The sequence below is a fragment of the Agelaius tricolor genome, unplaced genomic scaffold, assembly GCF_023055355.1.
Source record: "Agelaius tricolor isolate 1412-34295 unplaced genomic scaffold, bAgeTri1.0.p SCAF_7, whole genome shotgun sequence".
Lineage (NCBI taxonomy): Eukaryota > Metazoa > Chordata > Aves > Passeriformes > Icteridae > Agelaius > Agelaius tricolor.
Window position 1 is genome coordinate 6,127,753 of NW_027269267.1, and position 18,986 is coordinate 6,146,738.

General features: G+C 37.8%; 1 protein-coding gene across 1 annotated transcript in view; it reads left to right on the top strand.

Annotated features, from left to right (window-relative positions):
• The window catches only part of TRAPPC10 (trafficking protein particle complex subunit 10), a 37,997-nt gene that overhangs the window by 15,325 nt on the left and 3,686 nt on the right, over positions 1–18,986 (top strand). Inside the window, exons 7-20 of the mRNA XM_071430243.1 lie at positions 34–281; positions 2,521–2,667; positions 4,085–4,199; positions 4,697–4,773; positions 6,641–6,732; positions 7,885–8,025; positions 8,918–9,030; positions 10,067–10,581; positions 13,012–13,153; positions 14,390–14,548; positions 15,199–15,428; positions 16,236–16,336; positions 16,681–16,807; positions 17,507–17,677. Coding sequence (XP_071286344.1) covers positions 34–281; positions 2,521–2,667; positions 4,085–4,199; positions 4,697–4,773; positions 6,641–6,732; positions 7,885–8,025; positions 8,918–9,030; positions 10,067–10,581; positions 13,012–13,153; positions 14,390–14,548; positions 15,199–15,428; positions 16,236–16,336; positions 16,681–16,807; positions 17,507–17,677 — 2,378 coding nt within the window. The remainder of the gene's footprint in view (positions 1–33; positions 282–2,520; positions 2,668–4,084; positions 4,200–4,696; positions 4,774–6,640; positions 6,733–7,884; positions 8,026–8,917; positions 9,031–10,066; positions 10,582–13,011; positions 13,154–14,389; positions 14,549–15,198; positions 15,429–16,235; positions 16,337–16,680; positions 16,808–17,506; positions 17,678–18,986) is intronic.

The following is an 18,986-nucleotide window of genomic DNA, read 5'->3' on the forward strand; positions in this document are numbered from 1 at the left end:
CTTGATTCTTGGATATTAACTTTGTTTACTTAGATGGTGCAAACTGGCTGACGTTTTTTTGCCAGCCAGTGAGGAGCTGGAATGGTTTAATTCTGAGGAAGCCAATAGACATGGAGAAGAGAGAGCTGATCCAGAACCAGGAGGCCACGCTGCTGGACCTGCGCAGTTACCTGTTCTCCCGGCAGTGCACCTTGTTAATCTTCCTGCAGAGGCCATGGGAGGTTTCCCAGAGAGCACTGGAGCTTCTTCACAACTGTGTGCAGGAGCTCAAGCTGTTGGAAGTGAGTTGGTGTCATCTGTTCCATTATGTGAATTATTTCATCCAGTGATCATCTGTGGCATTCTCTGAAAAAATCCCTTTGCCCAGGATTTTTCTCCTGGGAAGCTGAGAAGCCTTAGAGAAAAGGAAAACAATTCTTATTTCATTGGATTCTCCTGTGTTGTGCTCACATGTGGAATGTGTTTGGAGGTTGTTTACCCACAGCTGATTGTTTCATTGGATTCTGGTGTGAGTTGTTCTGACTCTTTGGCCAATCAGGGTCAAGCTGTGTTAAGACTCTGGAAAGAGTCAGGAGTTTTCATTATTATCTTTTTAGCATTCTGTAAGTATCCTTTCTGTATTCTTAGTACAGTATAGTATTCTTTAATATAATATAGTGTCATAAAACTATAAATTATCCTTCTGAGAACATGGAGTCAGATTCATCATTCCTGCCTCCGTCAGGGCAATTCCCTGCAAATACCATAATGATCTAATGAGATCTCTCAAGTTTAGCTGTTGGTGACCTGCATTCAATAAGGGCTGGCTGGGAGTTATCAAAATGGTGCTTTAATAACAGTGGTGCTGCAGCTGATTGTGTCATCATGAGGATGTTTTTGGGAAGAAATTTGGAGACATCACATCTGGGAACCAAATCTGTTTAATTAGTTAGTTAGGTAAAGTGTTTAGTTAGTTAAAGTGTTTTATTCTTCACGTGGAAAGTTATTCTCTAAAGTGGTAGTCATTTGCCTGCTTATTTCATGGATTTATTACCAATCTGTTGAAATGTAGCTCCCATAATTTAAATTTATAGCAGTGTTGTATTGAAGGAAATAAGGCAGTATGGTTATTATGCTGTTATGCAGGCTAATCCTCTGTAACAAAAAGAAGAGATTATTTCTGAATATCACTTTGTGGCTTACCCATGTCCTCATCCCATGGGTGCCCTGTTAGTTTTATCTGTGCCATTATAACAGCAGCTGCTAACTTTTGCCTGTCTGACATCATGGTAGTAAGTTCCATCTGTTCATCTGTATTTAAAAACTGCAAATCTGCTTCAGATGCTTTGCTGACACCTTCATGTGTTCTCAAACTAATGTGTAATTCCCACACTTAGTATTATTTGTGTGTGCATTTTGTGGGTTATTTTAAATTTCCAAAGTGTAGCCTTCTAGATCTCTGAAGGCACTTCCTACAGTTCCCCTTTTGCTGCATCCCAGGTCTGTCCTGTGCCCCCAGTGTTTGGAGTTTTCCTCTGCACTGTCCCTTATTTCTGTTGTTCCTGTCTTGCTGTGGTGATCCAAACTGAATGCAGTGTTCTGACTGTGAGACAGTGACACATTAGTGTGCACAGCTTGTACTTATCCCTGTTGTGATCCTTTTTCTTAATGCAGGCAAACCTCTTAACGTGGCTTGACACCACTGAACACACAGCAGAAATCTAAATTACTCCCTTCTTAGGATCTCTGTATTCCTGAAAATTCCTTCAGAATTCAGATCTTTATTATTTCTTCAAGTTCATTGTGCTCATACTTTGGACTTTCCTATCCCATTAGTCACTTAGTTTATTATGGAGTTTAGGCCTTATAGTCTTTCTAAAAGGAATATTTTTGCACGGGTTATGAACAGGGTTTTGAAACACCATTATTGTGTCTATATTCCATGTCTTTAGTTATGCTTATCTTTATCTCAAGTCTTGAAAATATTTTAATATCAGACTCTCTTTTCTTTCTCTAGCTTTCTCTTTTTGTGTTCCTTTGTTTGTTTTTATCTCCATTTTTAAAATTAATTGTCCATGGCAGATGTCTTATCCTTCAATGAATAAGCTTATTTTTGTGAAGGAATCTTAGAGACTAATTTCTTTTCTCCAGGTTTTTAACACTTCTTTACACTTTTCATTTCAGTCTCAGTTAGAACTGGTGTCTCCTTAGGAAAGTAGTAGTCTATTTCCAGAAATTTTTCCTAACTCTGTTTTCCTTAAGCTGAGTTTTCAGACTTCTGGAATTTTTCCAAGACCTATTAGTCTTCCTTTCCTTCTCTTTCATCTTGATGAATGTATCAGATCCAGTTAATATGTTTCATGAACTAATATGTATAAATTATTCAGGAGGCAGCCAGAGTTGGGCTGTGCTTTGTGTATTCTGAGAGTAAACTCTTCTAAGAGGTTTTGCTGTGTGGTGTCAAGAAAAGTACTTCTGCTGAAGTATTTTCTCACCTGGTGATGGTTTATTTCCCAGTTAATTTTATCTCTTCATCACCAGGTCTCAGTTCCTCCTGGAGCTTTGGATTGCTGGGTATTTTTGAGTTGCCTGGAAGTCTTACAGAGAATAGAAGGCTGCTGTGATAGGGCTCAAATAGATGCAAATGTTTCCCACACAGTTGGCCTGTGGAGCTATGCCACGGAGAAGGTGAGTGAATGATGTTTTGGGATGGTGGGATTACAATGTTGAAATAGAATATTTGTTTCCCTGGAGCAGATTTTGTCCTTTTTATTGTGGAATTTAATACTGGGCTCTGTACATTGTCTTGAGTCTAGTCTAGATGAGACATCCATTTTTCAAATTCCACTTAGTCTGTTCCTATGAAAGAGGGGATGTCTGAGGTTGCTGCTGCTTTCTGTCCACTGCTGAAAAACATTTTAGAAAGAAGGTAAACTCCAGAAACTATTGGAATAGTCTACTGTAGTATCTGTGGATGTTTTTGAAGACCGACATCTTTTGAAGACTCACCCTTTTGTTTGCATAGCCTGTAGAATATTTTCTCTTTGTTTTAATTATAGTTTGCTCATGTTTCAGTAGACTTAATAATCCTCTAATTGAGTCCTTGAGGTCCTTGTTTTATTACAAAAGCAGGGAAATGAAATTTCACCTTGAAGAGTTATTGCTAAAAAAAAAATGAGGGGGATGGAGATCAGAATAAAGGAAGCAAAGAATTGTTTAAAATGGCAACTGGTGCATCAGATTCTTCCCATACTCCTTACATGTTTCTAGGGAAAATAAGCTCCAATATGAACTGGAAGTGTTCTTCCTTTCCATCATTTTGTAACACAAAGGGTAAAGGGAAGAATTTTAAGATAATGAGTAGCAGTAAGGTGGAATTGACTGAATGAAGAAGTTTAGCAACTAGTGACAAAATTAAGTGGAGTTTAAAATAAATTTTAAAAAGAGGTTAATGTCCATCCCCATTTTTTATGTGACAAGCTGAGACCTTTACTCCTTTGCAGGCTTACCTCTGTAGTTGATTGAGTTTTCTAAGTAAATTAACCAAATGGCCAATAGATAGGAGCTTCTTTAAGACAATATTCTGGGTGCTGAGCCACCAGCTGCTGTCTAGAAGGGGTTTTATGGTAGCTAACACTGTTAGCTGTGCTGATCTCTTTTTCAGGAAGGTTTTCACCTGGATGCAATCCTTCAGGTGGATTTGCAAGCTCCCTAATCACTGTACTGCAGACTTACCTGCTTTTCTTGATTATGCAGTTTTCAAAAACACAGACACAGCTATTAGAAATAATCTTTGGTCATAACTGCTGAACATCTCAAGCTTTGTTTGTGTTTGTGTTGAAAACCAGAAGGAACTATTCAGATTAGGTGTTGTGCATATAGGGATCTGTGTGTGTAGGCACATGTTCCAATATTTGATGCAGTAACTTATATGCAATTTAATTCCTTAATAAGTTACTTGATGCTTTGAGAATAACAGTTAATTTTGAGATCCTATAAGCAGCATAATATGAAAGCAATGAAAATGGAACGATGTAATAGAACAAGAGGAGTTTGATATTGATTTTACAGCCTATTGAAAGCAAGCATCTGGCTTCTCTTACAGTTAAAATCTCTGGGTTACCTGTGTGGACTCGTGTCAGAGAAGGGACCCAATTCAGAAGACCTTAACAGGACTGTGGATCTGTTGGCAGGGCTGGGAGCAGAACGCCCTGAGACAGGTACTGCCAGGAGAGCTGGAATTCCTTCAGTAGCTGCCATTGTCTGAAATGCATGGCATAGAAACACATCAGAAATACAAATGTTTAGGTATCCCTACATATACACACACACATTGATAGAACTTTATGTCCTGTAAGTCTTTTAATGCCTATTTAGTATTTCAAACTACCAGTGCATCTCCTTACTGTTGCAAGTATAAATGTTTCCATCGATGCTCCACTTAGCAGCATTTAGGTGATTGGGCTTGAACAGCACTGGATTTCAATTAAGGTCTTAATGCTTTCAGACAAATATTTAAAATAAAATTATTGGAAAAACAAATGGAGCATCCTTGTTTGTGTGCAGATAGATAACCTGCACCTGGAGCTGCAAAATGATATTGGTTTTTAGTTTTCTCTCCACTTTGTACTGGAGAAAAAGCAGGGAAGGGATGTGGGGAGTGCTGTTCTCAGAATGTGTTTGTAAGTAACACCTCTTGTCCTGCATTTTTCCAAAGCCAATGCATCACAGAGCCCTTACAAGAAACTCAAAGAGGCCTTATCATCTGTAGAAGCTTTTGAAAAACACTACTTAGTAAGTATGAGTCTTGGTTATTTATATTAGTTTTGTGTGTGTTTGCACTGTAGATTAAATAGGGCCAGAGTTTTCAAACCTGAGAAGATACATTGAGAACATAAATTTGTACTCCCATGTTTTGGTATCAAAGGTTATTTCTTGCACACTGAACACAGCAAGGCTGATTTGTTTAACAGCTGGAACCCTGTAGGGGCCCCAGGTTTCAAATATTTGCATTAACTTTAATATTTACAGTTATGAGCTGGAGGTTATTATCTGTGGGTATGTATACTTAGATATTAAAAAAGCCAATGTCATGGCTGTCATGTTCTGCTATCCCAAAGTCAGAATTAACTGACTCTTACCCAGAAGAATATTGATGTATGAATTCAGCTTCCTTTTAAATGGTTTGGGCTTGCATTTTGCAGTGAGTATTACATGATTAAAGTTATACTGTTGATTTAAAAAAAAAATAAATATATAAACTGTGGACATCTGTGGATAATAGGGTTGTACCTGGCATAGATTGATGCACAGTGAGGATTCTAATATTGTGCATCTTTATTTCCTGACAGTTCCCCAACTGAGGAACCATTGTAATGATTTCAGTTTTTTTTTTTTTTATTTTGCTGGTTTTGTTTTTCAAATAGAAGATTGTTAAATAAAAAAAAATACTCTTGACTGTCACAAGAATGTGTTTGATTTTTTGAGGGCTTGGTTTGACAGTTTTTGTTGGGTTTTTTGTTTGTTTTTTTTTTTTCCAACCAGTTTTGCTTGGGCTTTTGTTCCTTATATAATTTTCCTTTAAAATTTCTCATATTTGCATATGGCAAAGAAGATTTTCTGGAGAAACCTTGAAGGAAAATTGAATACTTTTTTTGAAACATGAAAACTATGTGATACTTTAATTTTGTAAAATTTTATCAAAAGAAAAAGTCTCAAAACATTTTGTCTGAAGATACTGGGTTTCACTTTTATTTTCATTTATTTATGGACTAGTTGTGTGGCTGGATCAGAATTAAAATCTTGAAAGTTGCCAGCTTCTCTTACCTATTCAGTTCCATCTTGCACCTGAATATCTCTGCTAAGCTCAGCAGTAACTTCCTAAATTTAAGAAACTAAGTGGGATCTGTAATGTTTGCCAGAGGAATTGCCATTTCTCTTTGTATTTACGACTGCACTTTTATGCAATGGAAATTCAGCTATCAGATAGACTCTAAAAGATGGTTTTCTGTGTAATTGTCATGTAAATATATACATTTTATGTATGCCCATATTTAATATTGCCCTGTATTCAGTGGACAAGAATTAGTTAAAACTTACTAACACACCTAAGATAATTTATTTGCATTACAAAAAAAATCTTCTCAGTTTGAAGCCATTCCCCTTTATCCTGTCACCATGTGATATATTTTTTCTATTTTTATATATCTGGCCAGAGTTTATTATGGACTTTTGAAAGAATTTGAATGCTTGAACACAGTGTGTGTGTTGCAAATGCTAATTTTGTGAGAAAGGTTTGCTGCTTTTTATTAAAGCTTAGGGCAAGGGGAGGAGGGTGACATTTGGACACTGTGGCTGCATTGGAGATTAAAGCTTAAGGATGAGGGATAAACTTCAATTTGGGAAGGCAAACAAAATTCCTTTAAGGCAATCTTGTGAAAATAATTATTCTGACTATAAGTTAGTATTCACAGATGTGGGATATGACCAGCTGCAGGAGCAGTGAAGGTGACCTGCTGAGTATTTTGTGCTCAGGGCAAATGTGACTCATTCTGGGCATTTTGTTGCAGTAACTTAGTCTCTGGCTATGAGTTTGTGTGAAATAACCATACAGCTGCCAAAAATACATAAAGCTCATAATGGTTTCTTTTCTTTTATACAGGATCTGTCCCATGCCACCATTGAAATGTACACAAATATTGGAAGAATTCGCTCGGCTAAGCTTGTGGGAAAGGACTTGGCAGAGTTTTATATGTAAATGACTCTTTAAAATGTCCTAAATGCATTGCCTTTGAAAAGGTTGAATATTATCCCTGAGGAAGATATGCTGTAATTAAACAGGAATTTTAAAAAATATTTTTAAAATGTAAACAAACCCTATTTCAGGAAAAAAAAAAAAAAGAAAACTAGCAATCTCTCTTATCAAACCTTAATTCTCACCTCATGGTTTTGTACTTTTACCTTTAACTGTTCTGTGTTCTTTAGCTTGATCTTTTCTTCTTCTGGGGAGAAAAGGCTGGGAAAGATAACTGGAAACTTTGAAACAAGTTAGAGGCCTCCTTAGCAAGCAGGCTATAGTAAATGCAGTTGTTACCTCAACTACAGATGTGAACGGCATCTATCTAAAAAAGCCAGGAAACATGTCTTTGGAGAGTAAAGCATTTCATATTTGAGATTATCATTGCAAAGTGATTGTTTCCCCTCCTGTGAAACAGTGATTTGATTCCTGATTTCCACTTTTTTTTTTGTTCTTTTTATCCCCGCTGTTCAAATCCACTGAGAAAACCTCCTGCATTTTTCAGTGTCATTTTGTATTTCTTATTTAGAATTTGGGAGTCATAAGAGGTTTTTTTTGAAAATTATGTTGGGACATGCTTCCCACCGATGTTCACTTAAGCAGTCTGATCTCCACATTGCAACAGTTTCTCCCAAATTAACTTGAATTTTTATCAGAGGAGGTAATGTTAGGTTTAAAGACTGCCATGGAACTGCTGTGTGGTGATTAAAATTTTCATTGTAGTATTTTTCTGCTTTAAAATTTTTGAGGAAGCAAATTTTTAGTTAACTGTCAGAAGCTTTGGGTGGCTTTTGTTTCATTTGTGGGAGGTTCCTTCACCTCATTTACTCTGACTTGGGATAGATCTGCGTATGGAATAATGACATTAATTGCATTTCTACTTGCTGAAGTGAATTGCAACAAGGAAGTCCCATATGTTGATCTGTTACCAGAAAATTCAAGATCATAATTCATAGATACCATAGATTACCATAATTCAAGATCACTGCACTTTGTCCTGCATTTACTTGCAGTGTTCCTTCCCCATCAGCACTTTGAGAAAAGATGCAGAGTTTTCCTGGCTGCAAAGGTTCTTACATTGCTCTGTGCTCATTTTTTCATTTTCCAAGGAGGAAGAAAGGTCCCCAGAAGGCAGAGGTGTATCTCCAAGGAGCACTGAAAACCTACCTTGCTGAGGGCTGGGCTCTGCTGGTCACACACACGAGGAAGCAGCTGGCTGAGTGTCAGAAGCAGCTCGGCCAGATAGAAAAGTATCCTCTAAGGCAGAGCCAGGACAATGAAGACAGGAAAAATGATGCTTGGGATTATTTTTCTGACATATCTCTAACTTTTATTTAATGGTAAAGGCTGCCAGACATTCTGAGTCTGAGCTGAGACATCTGAGTTATTTGATACCATAGAGTGTATTTTGGGGGTTGTTCTGTTGTGCTGGTTTTGTGTTGGTTCATGTGCTTTTAGAACAAGATACATTTTACATGTCAGCCTCCTTTGCAAATTTATTATTAAATAAAACAATGAAAGCTTTTCTAGATTTGAGCTGCAGTATTTACAAAATATTCTCACATCACTTTTAAGCACTCCTAAATTTTTCTGCTTCAGTGCAAATGCTCGTAAGGAATCTGAGCCAGTAATATTGCATTCTTAGCTAAATATTCAAGTGATCATTTCTATCTCCAGCACTTAAAATTTTAAAAAATGTTTTGTGACTTAGTTATGATAAGTGGTGCTGTAACAGCTGGCAGATTCTCAGCCAGGTAAATTGGTATAAAATAGAATACTCAAGATTATTTAGTGCTAAATGTTGGCCAGTCAGAGATACAAGACATTGTGTCTTTACCTTGCACACTGCATGGATTATTGTAAAATAATGAATTTTCTATGCTCATGAATCTTTTTAGATGAGGCAAGATTGCACTGGTTAATTATGGATCATATTTTTAGGTCTGCTACAGAAATATTGAGATTCTGCAATACTCTCAGATGATGGTAAATCTTCCATTTTTTCTTTTCTAATAGAAAAGTGCAGAGATGATAACAGGAGGTCTTGTCTCTAAAGCTCAGAAAAGCAGTTATTGAATGTCTTGTTTTCAGTCAATTTTGTAATTGTTGTGGGTTTCTGTCCCGTTTCCTTAACTTCAGTAGTTATCTCCAAACAAGCAGCCTTTTAGCAGGTGATAATCACTTAACAGAAGAGGAACGAAAAAGATTTTGCCAAGAAATACTCGATTTTACCAATCAGCAAGCAGAAAACCAAGGTGAGTCTGGGTCTTAAAACTTCAGCTTCTCCAATCTGGTTGTTCCCTAAAGGTAGATGGGGAGGCTTTTTCTCATTGGATTCATTATTTTGAGTATAATTTCTAAACTTGTGTTTTCCAAAACATTTATAAATCTCCTCTAATGAAGAATAGTCAAAGATGACAGGGTAATTAACATTTTTATTTTAAATACTACAAAGTCTTTGTTTTCCTTCACTTATGTTTCTCTGCTTTAACAGCCCATAATTTATTGTGTGGTGAGTTTTTTTCAATTCCTAACCTATCTTTGTCTCTCAGTGCTGGCATGCAAGTGGCAGCTCTGTGATGGTGCATCCTGGATTTTGATGTTAGATCTGTGCCCATCCACTTGCAGTTTATTGTTTTGTCCATCCTGTTTCCTCTCTTTATTCTTCATGCTGCTTCAGTAATATCTTCTTATCAGATATTAATCACAATTCAAATTCATATGGAATACTTCTTGTAGATCTGAACACTGCGTATTTTATATGCAGAAATATTTTATATGAAGAAATATGCAGAATTTGCAATGATTTGATGTACCATAAGTAATATGTTACTTTAGACTTGATTCTTAATTAATTTTAGGTGCTGCCTTAGGGTTGTTTTTGGAATGTAGAAAAGAGAATGAAAACCCCTTGCACAGCAGAGCTGCTGGCTCAAGGCACCAGCCTGATTATTAGTTTCTTAAATTTGTACAAGCTCTGGGAAGTTGGTCACTTAATGCTACTGTGTTCTGTAGTGGTGAAATGTTCAACTTCTGATTGGACAATCTTTCTTAATTCAGTTGTTTTTAATAGCCTGGAAATGGAAATTGTAGTCTAAGTAAAACAAATCTCAGTGTCGTTTAACTCTCATGCAAGATAAAAAATCAGAAAGCAGTGATTTGTTGAGAAACAATTCATTGTTGAAAAGTTGTTGATCCATTCAATTCTAGGGATTGAATTTTTAAGAGAAAAATTTTGCTCATCTCCAGCAGCACTAGAGAATAATAAAATCCCTGTTTTTATCTTTGCAGGTCAAAAGGTTATATTGCCTATGCACTCCTTTGCCCAGCTGAAAACTCTGCATTTTGACCCTCCAAATGCTGTTGTCCACGTGGGTGGAAAGTTGTCCATCGAGTTGACTTTGCTGAGCCAAATGCCCATCCCTGTCCAGGTGGACCAGGTTGCCATCCACGTTCACTTCAGCATCGAGAAGAACAGCTACAGGAAAACGGCCGAGTGGCTCACCAAGCACAAAACTTCCAACGGTGTCATCAGCTTCCCTAGTGAAATGACAGGCTTGCCTTTGTCCAGAAACAGCCTGCCAGCCCTGGAGCTGGCTGAAATGTACGAGAGGAGCCCCTCGGACAACTCGTTGAACACGGCAGGAATCATCTGCAAGAACGCGCACATGCTGCTGCGGCGCCAGGAGAGCAGCAGCTCCTTGGACGTGCCCTCAGGGCTCACTTTGGAGGATGGGGCTCACGTCCTGAAGTGCAACAACTTGACTCTGGAGCCAGGGGACAATAAAATAACCTTCAATATTCAGGTATGTTTTTGGAGCTGGGTGGTTGCAGCACTCGATTGTAGAGAAAGTAGAAATGCTGGCTGAGGAAGAGCGTTGTGCTGGTGAGTGGTGCCTATTTTGTATATACAGGTATTGATTGCTTCCTGTTACACTTGGATCATCCATTCCCCTTGCAGCTTTTTGTTGTTCTCCACCATCATTTCCCTTGAAAGGATGCTGTTGTGTTTATGCTAAAACATACAGATGACTCTTCTACTTGAAATCATTTGAGTCAGCCTTCCTAAACCTATTTTAAACATCTTGACAATTGCTGACAAAAATTGAACTGATAAATTCATATACAATATGATGTACTGCTCATGAAGTCTGCCTGTGCTTTGGAGGTTATTCAGAATAACGTCTAAAAGCTTTGATGTGAGTTCTTTTTCCAGCCATTCAGTAAGTGATTGTGTGGTTAAATTTGGTTGACAGCCTTTTCTCCTCTGCAGAGGGTGGTAGAATAATTTTTCTCTTGGGGGATGTAGTAAACCTACCTGCAAGAAGTTGAGATCAGCTACAAGTATTTGAATTTAGAAGATGTTAGAATTAAAATTGTCCCCATTAGTCATCATCTAAGTTAACTTATTAGTTACTAGTTACCATCTGTGGAATGGCAATGCAGTCATTTGAACTACCTACTGACCTAATTTCTGAGCTTTCTCATCCTTTCAAAGGACTGGGACAGGTTCATGGGGTTTGGACCAGAGGCCTTGGTGGCTGGAAATCCCATATTCTGTGAAGTGAATTCACATGTATGTAAAAGTGGATTTCAGATGAAGAGAGCTGTTAGGGACTGCACTGACCTGGCATTTGGGGTTAGTGGGATCAGGGTGCAATTGGAAACACCAGAAGAAGAGATGGATGAAAAGCTAGATAGAGCTCTGTTTTGAATTTGTCTGGTTCTTCTGTGAATCTGGTGGCCACTGGAGGATGGACAGCCTTACTTTTATAACTTTGTTATTTTCCCAACCTTCCTTTCAAGAAAAGAACTTTGCATGGGAAGACTGCTCAGTGTGAATCCCACAATACAGTTGTTTCAGGCATGATTTATCTGTCCTTAAAGGGAAAATCTGAGCATGTTATAATTTTAACAGTGTATTATTAGATAAAACAACAAAAGTGTCTCTGGATTTGAGCTGCAGTATTTAAGAAATATTTACTAAAAATCCATTATCATTGTAGTAATACACTGTGTCACTTCTACTGGATTACACAGCTGGCCAGGGGATAGAGCTGCTGACAACTTGTTTTCTGGATTTTCTTAAAGTAATGCTTAATTGCACCACTTCTGCAGGAAGAGGAAGAGGAATGACTGTGCTTCTATGACCCAGAGGGGTTTGATCATTTCTGTAGATCTTACAGTGATGATTAACATTATCTATGCTGACAGCAATCTTCCAAATTTTTACAAGCCTTAAAAGAGATGAGAAAGCATTGTCTAAATTCTTTAGACCCATATTCCCATCCCATGCTAAGATTTAAAGTATGTGTATATTATGTATTAGTTTACTCATGCTTTTCTGGTTTTTTAGGGCTAAAATGTAGTGACTTTAATGTCAGAATGCATAATACTGAATTTCAGTCTGGATTTGCCATGTAAAGAACTGCATGAGGTTTGACTGTTGAGTTGGTATAGCTTTTCTCCATAACTTGTAGACTTATTTAATTCTACCCAGCATTGTTATTTATGTATTACACTTGGAAAGTGGCACATGAGCAAAAGAAAACATTTCCCATTCCCTAGCAGTCCCTAAGAGAAAATAGAATCAAGAATAAATATACTATAAGGTGTTACAGATTTGCTTTTGTTTGTAATCTTATTGAGAAACATCCAGAATCCCATTACTCAGGAAATGGGAAGAGTTGGAAATTAAATATGTATGTGTTACTTTATTGTAAACATTGACTCAGGGTGTGTGGTGGGGAATGTGTGAAATCAATAGCTGGAGCTGAAAGCTGTGCCTTAGATAAATGCTTTGGGATTTTATAACTGTTTTTATGAATTAGCCAAATAAGCACAGGTGTTGTTTAGGTACTTAAAAATGTTTTTTCATGTATGTTGCATTTTGGGGGGGAACCAACCAACAAAGAAGGCAAAATACACTCCAAAGTAACAAATTGACAGCATAACTACTACATTAGTTATACTGATTATTAGTATTAGCACTGGTTAATTATGATGTTTTCTCTGGAATCAGACAGCTTCTATCTTAGTGGGGCAAAAGGTGATCCTTTGTGTAAATCTTGTCATTTACTCAGAAAACTGAGTTTTCTGACATCTGCAATTTTAACTTACAAACCCAAAGTACCTGATAAAAATGAGATGGAAACATGCTGTTCTTTAGCAGAGGGCTTGTTCTAGGAGTATTTTCTTAACATTAGGAAAAAAAATTCAAATGTTTTTCTTCCAAGGCCAAAGAACCTGGGACATACACGCTCAGGCAGCTGTGCACTTCAGTGGGAAAGGTGCAGTTTGTCCTTCTTCACATCTACCCCATCGTGCAGTACGATGTGTACTCCCAGGAGCCCCAGCTCAAAGTGGAGCCCATGACTGGTAGGTGCAGTGGCTGTGCTGAAGCTGCTTTGATGATTCCTCTTGTGCTCCTGTGGGACTAGAGAAAGTGTTTCATGGCTTCAGGATTACTCAGTTTGCCTTACTCTGCCTTGTGAGTCTGAAATACAGCCTTGCTTTTTAAATTATCCATCATCATATCCTGCCAGTGATGGCCTGTTTTGAACAACTGATTCAACTGAACAACACATAGTGTCACTTTTGAACCCTGATTCGAGCATGCATTGTCACTGAAATATCAGGTGTGATTTGAGCTGCCACACTGACTAGATGTGAATATTTACATTTGTGATTGACTGAGCTCCTTACTGGTTGTGATCACAGGATCAGTTAGGCTGGAGAAGACCTCTGGGATGGGTCCAGCCTATGGCCAAATAGCACCTTGTTACCCAGACCATGGCACTGAGTGCCACATCCAGTCTTCCCTTTAAACACCTCCAGGGACAGTGACCACCTCCCTGGGCAGCCCATTCCAATGTGTATTCTCCCTTTCTGTGAAGAAATTCCTCCAAACTTAATGCTAGAGTCCCTTTGATATGTACAAGAAATAAGTAAGAAGTGGGATTCTCTACTAGAAAGGATATAACTAATCAAAAATGAATACTGAATGCATCCATTGGTTTCAGGGACAGCTGAATACTAGTTGTTGTAGTGTTTATTAGAGTGTATAAATGGAAGATAATAGTGATTTGTTTTCAGGCTACTGAGTGTGGCAGCTGAGGAATTGATATGAATTTTGTGCTGGTTTTCCAGGTTGCAGTGTGTGGCTAAGGAAGGACAGGCATATTGGGCATAAATCAAATTAGGGACCCCTATGAAACTGATAGTTGTCATTCTGTGTGCACACTGGCATTCTTGCTGTGCTGATCATGTAAATACAGCACATGGGTGTGACTGGAATCACAGGTGTGAAAATACAGAGCTGTCTGCAACCTGGAGAACTTTAAAAGCTTAGTAAATTCTTTGGGGTTATTGTATTTCACTGAAATCTCTGCTAGAGAGCTCATGTAAGCTATCCAAGATGCAGTGGGTTTGGGCTCTCAGGTTGAAATGTGGTTTCCCCACAAGTTGTATCTGAGCTGGGTTTAATGTGTCCCATAACACCAAAACCCCACCCTTGTAAGTTACCCCACTGTGTGACCAACTGTCTGCTAACAAGGCTTAGTGCACTGTCACCACGTGCTGGAATCTGTTAACAGTTCCTGCTCTGTCCTCCAGAGAGCCTTTTGGCTGGCATTCCCCAGAAGGTGAAGTTCACAGTGACCACTGGTCACTACAGCATGAAGAGCGGGGACACTCTGCAGCTGAGCAACGCCGATGCCATGCCCATCCTGTACCACCCCGAGAGCAAGGCTGTCATCTACTCCAACACCAGGGGTAAGCCAGGAACTGGAAAGGAATCATCTTTAAAAGGCCCACAAGTTCAGTCATCCTGAAGCTTAATACTTACAGCATTAAGAGCACTGACACTGCTTGTCAATAGTCATTATTAAGAACAATTTTAGGGATTTACAACTGAGTACTTCAGTCTCAAGTTTTCACCTTCAAAGTAGTAGTATGAACTTTGACAAACACAATTGGACAATTTTACTTCCATTGATGAAATCCAGAAGGCATGTGAAACTGCTGCACGTGTGTCCAAGGTTGCTTGAAGTGAAATGATGAGGCTTAACAAGGTGCTTTCACTTTGTAGAAACTTGAATAAGTGTCTTATGATGGGCTAAAGTAGCTCTTTAGCTGGTTTGAAGTTTGTTGTTAAATTGCCCTCTCAGTTCTTTCCTGAACATTAGGAGCCTTTTATTACATGGAATGTGGTGGTTAACTTCCTGCAGTTAAAGAAGGATAGAGCATTACTCCTGGGAAGTTAAATATTTAACATGTGCAGATTATAGCTGGTTTGAAGAAGTTACTGTGGAGTTTTTTAACATGGTTTTTCATTGCTGTTTTTGCAAACATTGCTGGGAAGTGGTTATGGCACCACATAATTTTCTATTCTTTTCTTTTTTTCCCATTCTCCACATCTATAGAAAAGATCTCAGAGTCATCATTAAGGATTCAGTCTTCTGAGAAGATCACAAGCATCAGCTTGCCAGTGGCCCCTGCTTACCATGTGATTGAATTTGAACTAGAAGTCATGTATTTGCCATCAGCCACAGAATCTGCAGTGGAGAAGGAAAATACTACAAATAAAGAAAATCACAGAAAAAACAAAGAGAAGCAGAAACAGGACAACTGCATGGCTACTGTTGATCAAAAAGTAAGATGTAGTTTAACTTTTTTATTATGAAATGTATTTGATTGCAGGGGTAAGCACTTCACAAAATAGAAGTGGTGGTGCGGGGGAACTTGCTTGTTTAGAACTTATTTTCCTTCAAAAGGCATATATGCAAAAATCATACTGAATGTTAAAATGTAAAGAAATTGTAAATATAAGCAGAAATATACACTGTTGTTAATAAATTGTTAACTGTTCCCTTGGGTAGTAATCTAATTTTAAGTGTTTTAACACAGTGTATAAAGCATGGAGGGTGCCTGTGTCTCTGTAAAAGGTAGCATGGTGGTCTTTTAATTCCAGCTTCTGATTCATGGCAAAGATGAAGTCAAGTGTGCTACTTCAAATTAAAACAAATATACATTAAATGCATTTATAAAAATATTTTGATATATTAAATTATTATAAAGACATTAAAATAATAGATCTTACAGCAGTTTATTTTATACTGACCTTTACCAGGGGTGAAGATGTCAGAGATGCTATTGGTGTCCTTTTTTTTTCTGCTATTCCCCTTCCTTTTTTTATAGTCTTTAGAACTGGGTATGTTAGTTCCTAGAGAAAAAGCTGCTTTGAGATTTCATATCCCACTCACAGGCAAACAAAAACCTGTTATTTTTTCAGATTAGATTTTACATACTGATTTTTTTTAAATGTTTATTTCTTCCCCTCCTGTATGCATTAGATATAGAGACTTGATGAGAAAAGTTCCACTTAAAAAGGAAAAGAAAAGCAAAATCATTGTGCCAAAGACAATTGCAAATAAGAACTGTGTTCCCTTTTTTCCTGTAGGTGACCATTGATTGTCCTTGGTCAATTTACTCCACTATTATTGCATTAACATTCTGCATACCCTTTAATGCCAAGCATTCCTTGCTGTCAGCTGGCAAACGGTAATGTACTCATTACTTATTTATTGTTTCTTCTTACAAAGTATGGAGCTGTATGAGGTTTCATCACTCATATTTATAGCAGGGGTTTTTTAAAATATATATGTTGGGCTTTTACTATCTTCCCTGTGGAAGCTTGTGCATTTCCTTTCGTGTTCTTTCATGACAATAAAACAAATTTGTGGTTTTGGAAATAAGACCACAAGATGAACCCAGTTATCCTGTTTGTGTGTAGATTGGTTTTGTTTACTGTGAAAGAGGATGTTTTACAGCCTTGTTTTATGGACATGGACTCTTCCAATGTAACTCCTCAGTTTTTATTGAAAAAACTGTGTCACATTTTTCAGGAAATACGTGCAAGTCTGCGTACAGAATTTGTCAGAACTCTGTTTCCAGCTTTCAGACTACAGCCTAAAAAATTCTGCTGAGTGTACAGATTTGCAGCTGGTACCTCTCAACCCTGCATCTCAACAGGTAAAATTCACTTGCTGGTTTATTCAATTTATTCATCTTATGGTTGCAGTTTGTCATTGGGTTTTGGGGAAAAAAAAAGTCAGGCAGAGACAGATTTCCAATTAAATACAGCTGTAAACCAGTTCAGTTGCAGAACAGTTTCTTACCACAGAATTATAGAATGGTTTGTGTTGGAAGGGGATTTGAAGATGAGCAAGTTTCAATCCCCTGCCCTGGACTGGGGAATGAAACACCTTCCACTAGACCAGGATGCTCAGAAGAGCCCCATCCAACCTGGCATTGAACACTTCCAGGGATGGGGTATCCGCAAGTTCCCTGGGCAACCTTCAAGTTTCTTTCAGCTTTGTCTGAACATATTAAATTGTTCAGTCTTGGTGCCTAGAAAAAGTATGTAGGAACATATTAATAATTTTATTAAATATTTAAATATTTTAAAATATGAAATTGAACTTCACTGAATGTGAAGTGTTCCCTCTTGAAACATTTGATTCTGACAGTGAAATGGATCCTTTCTTTTAAAAATATGTGCATTGTGAAAAAGATTCACTGTTGGTCATTCTGTTCCATATTTCCCTAATGATTTACAGTTTGTTTCTGTAAACTGTACCAATGCCAGAACAGACAAATGCATTCATGTGTGCATTTCCTCTTCTTTCTCAGAGGGAGGAAGCAGCTAACACTCTAAACACTCTCTTTCAGGTCGTGTACAGTAAGCAATCAATATTCTTTGTATGGGAATTGAAGTGGACAAAAGAGCTTCCTCTCTCCTTGCAGTGCCTGTTTTCAGTCAGCTTTTGTCCAGCTACCTCTGAAGAACAGTCTCTTATCTTGAAGCCGTTCACTTATCAATTCCAAGTGGAAAATTTTTTTGTAAGTATTCCCTAAGTAATAGGGTAGCATATCTTAACTGAGTATGGTTTCCTAAGGAGTCAAAAGGGAAAAATAAGAAATATATTAGAAAAAATTGGTTTATATCATGAGGTTGATACCCACTTAGAATCATTGGGAAGTCAGTTTGTGAGTGACAGAGCTGCAGCCTGATGTGATGTAGTGGAATCATATCCTTGCCACAGAAATGTGGTCAGAGCTGTAACACTTGTGCTTAATTGTGTTCCATTTTTTACTGTTTTCACCTTCCTGGGTTGGTGCCATGGAGATTGTCTGCAGCTTACTGAGCTGCTTTTTCCCTGCTGGCTTAAGATTGTGCTCTCCAAAGCAAATTGCAATTTCCAAAATATCTTTGCTATTGAAAGCATCTGAGTAGTTTTTTGCAGTGCTTGAGATGAGCTCCTCTAATGAAATATTTAGGGTTTTCTAGGCCATTATCTGAAATATTCTTCTTCCCCTTTATGGACAAACTTTTTATTCCTTTGATCAGCTAGGAAGTTCATAGACTAGGTAGAATTCCTTTAATAGGAAGTTTTATCAACATTATTTAATCTCATCTCTAAACTCAGTGTTCCCCTTTGTGATGCTTGGGTGAAAAGCAGCATCATTAGAAGACTCTTGTTTTTCAAATCCTTTTTTCTGTTTTCAGTGTTTTCTATCTGCTTGTTGCAAACTGGCATTGAGCAACATTTCAGGTGTTTGTTTGCCTACTGCCATGTAACAAGCATTTTTGGCACCTCTATCAGCATCTTTCTGGAGTTTTTAAAGACAATTACCTATGTGAAACAGTGGGGGTTTTCTGGTAGAAATTTAATTTTGTAGGAATTAAGAATCAGTTCTTTGATGTGGGCACTGTTATTCCAGGGACTATGATAGGAGGAAGGATGAAGTAGTTCTGTATTACTCAGAATCTGAGTGATGTGTCTGTAAAGGGAGGAGCTAAGAAACTGATAAAAATTGTTTAAATAGTAAGATTGGTGTCCATTTAGGAGCATTGAAAGTCTGTGTTGAAGTACAGAAGTGAAGGAAAAAATAAATTTTCACTGTGGGTATCAAAAATAGATTGAATCAAATTTGATTTGTTCTACTGGAAGGTGTCCCTGCCCATGGCAGGTGGGTTGGAGCCAGATGATCTTTAAGGTCCCTACTATTGCACAGCATTCTAGGATTCCATGTTCTATGATTTTCTTAAACTGAGCAAGACAATGAAGTGAACATTGCTTATAAGTGATTCTTGCATTAAGAAGATTTAACAGGATGTGTCTGTTATGTGTAAAGTTGGTACTGTACC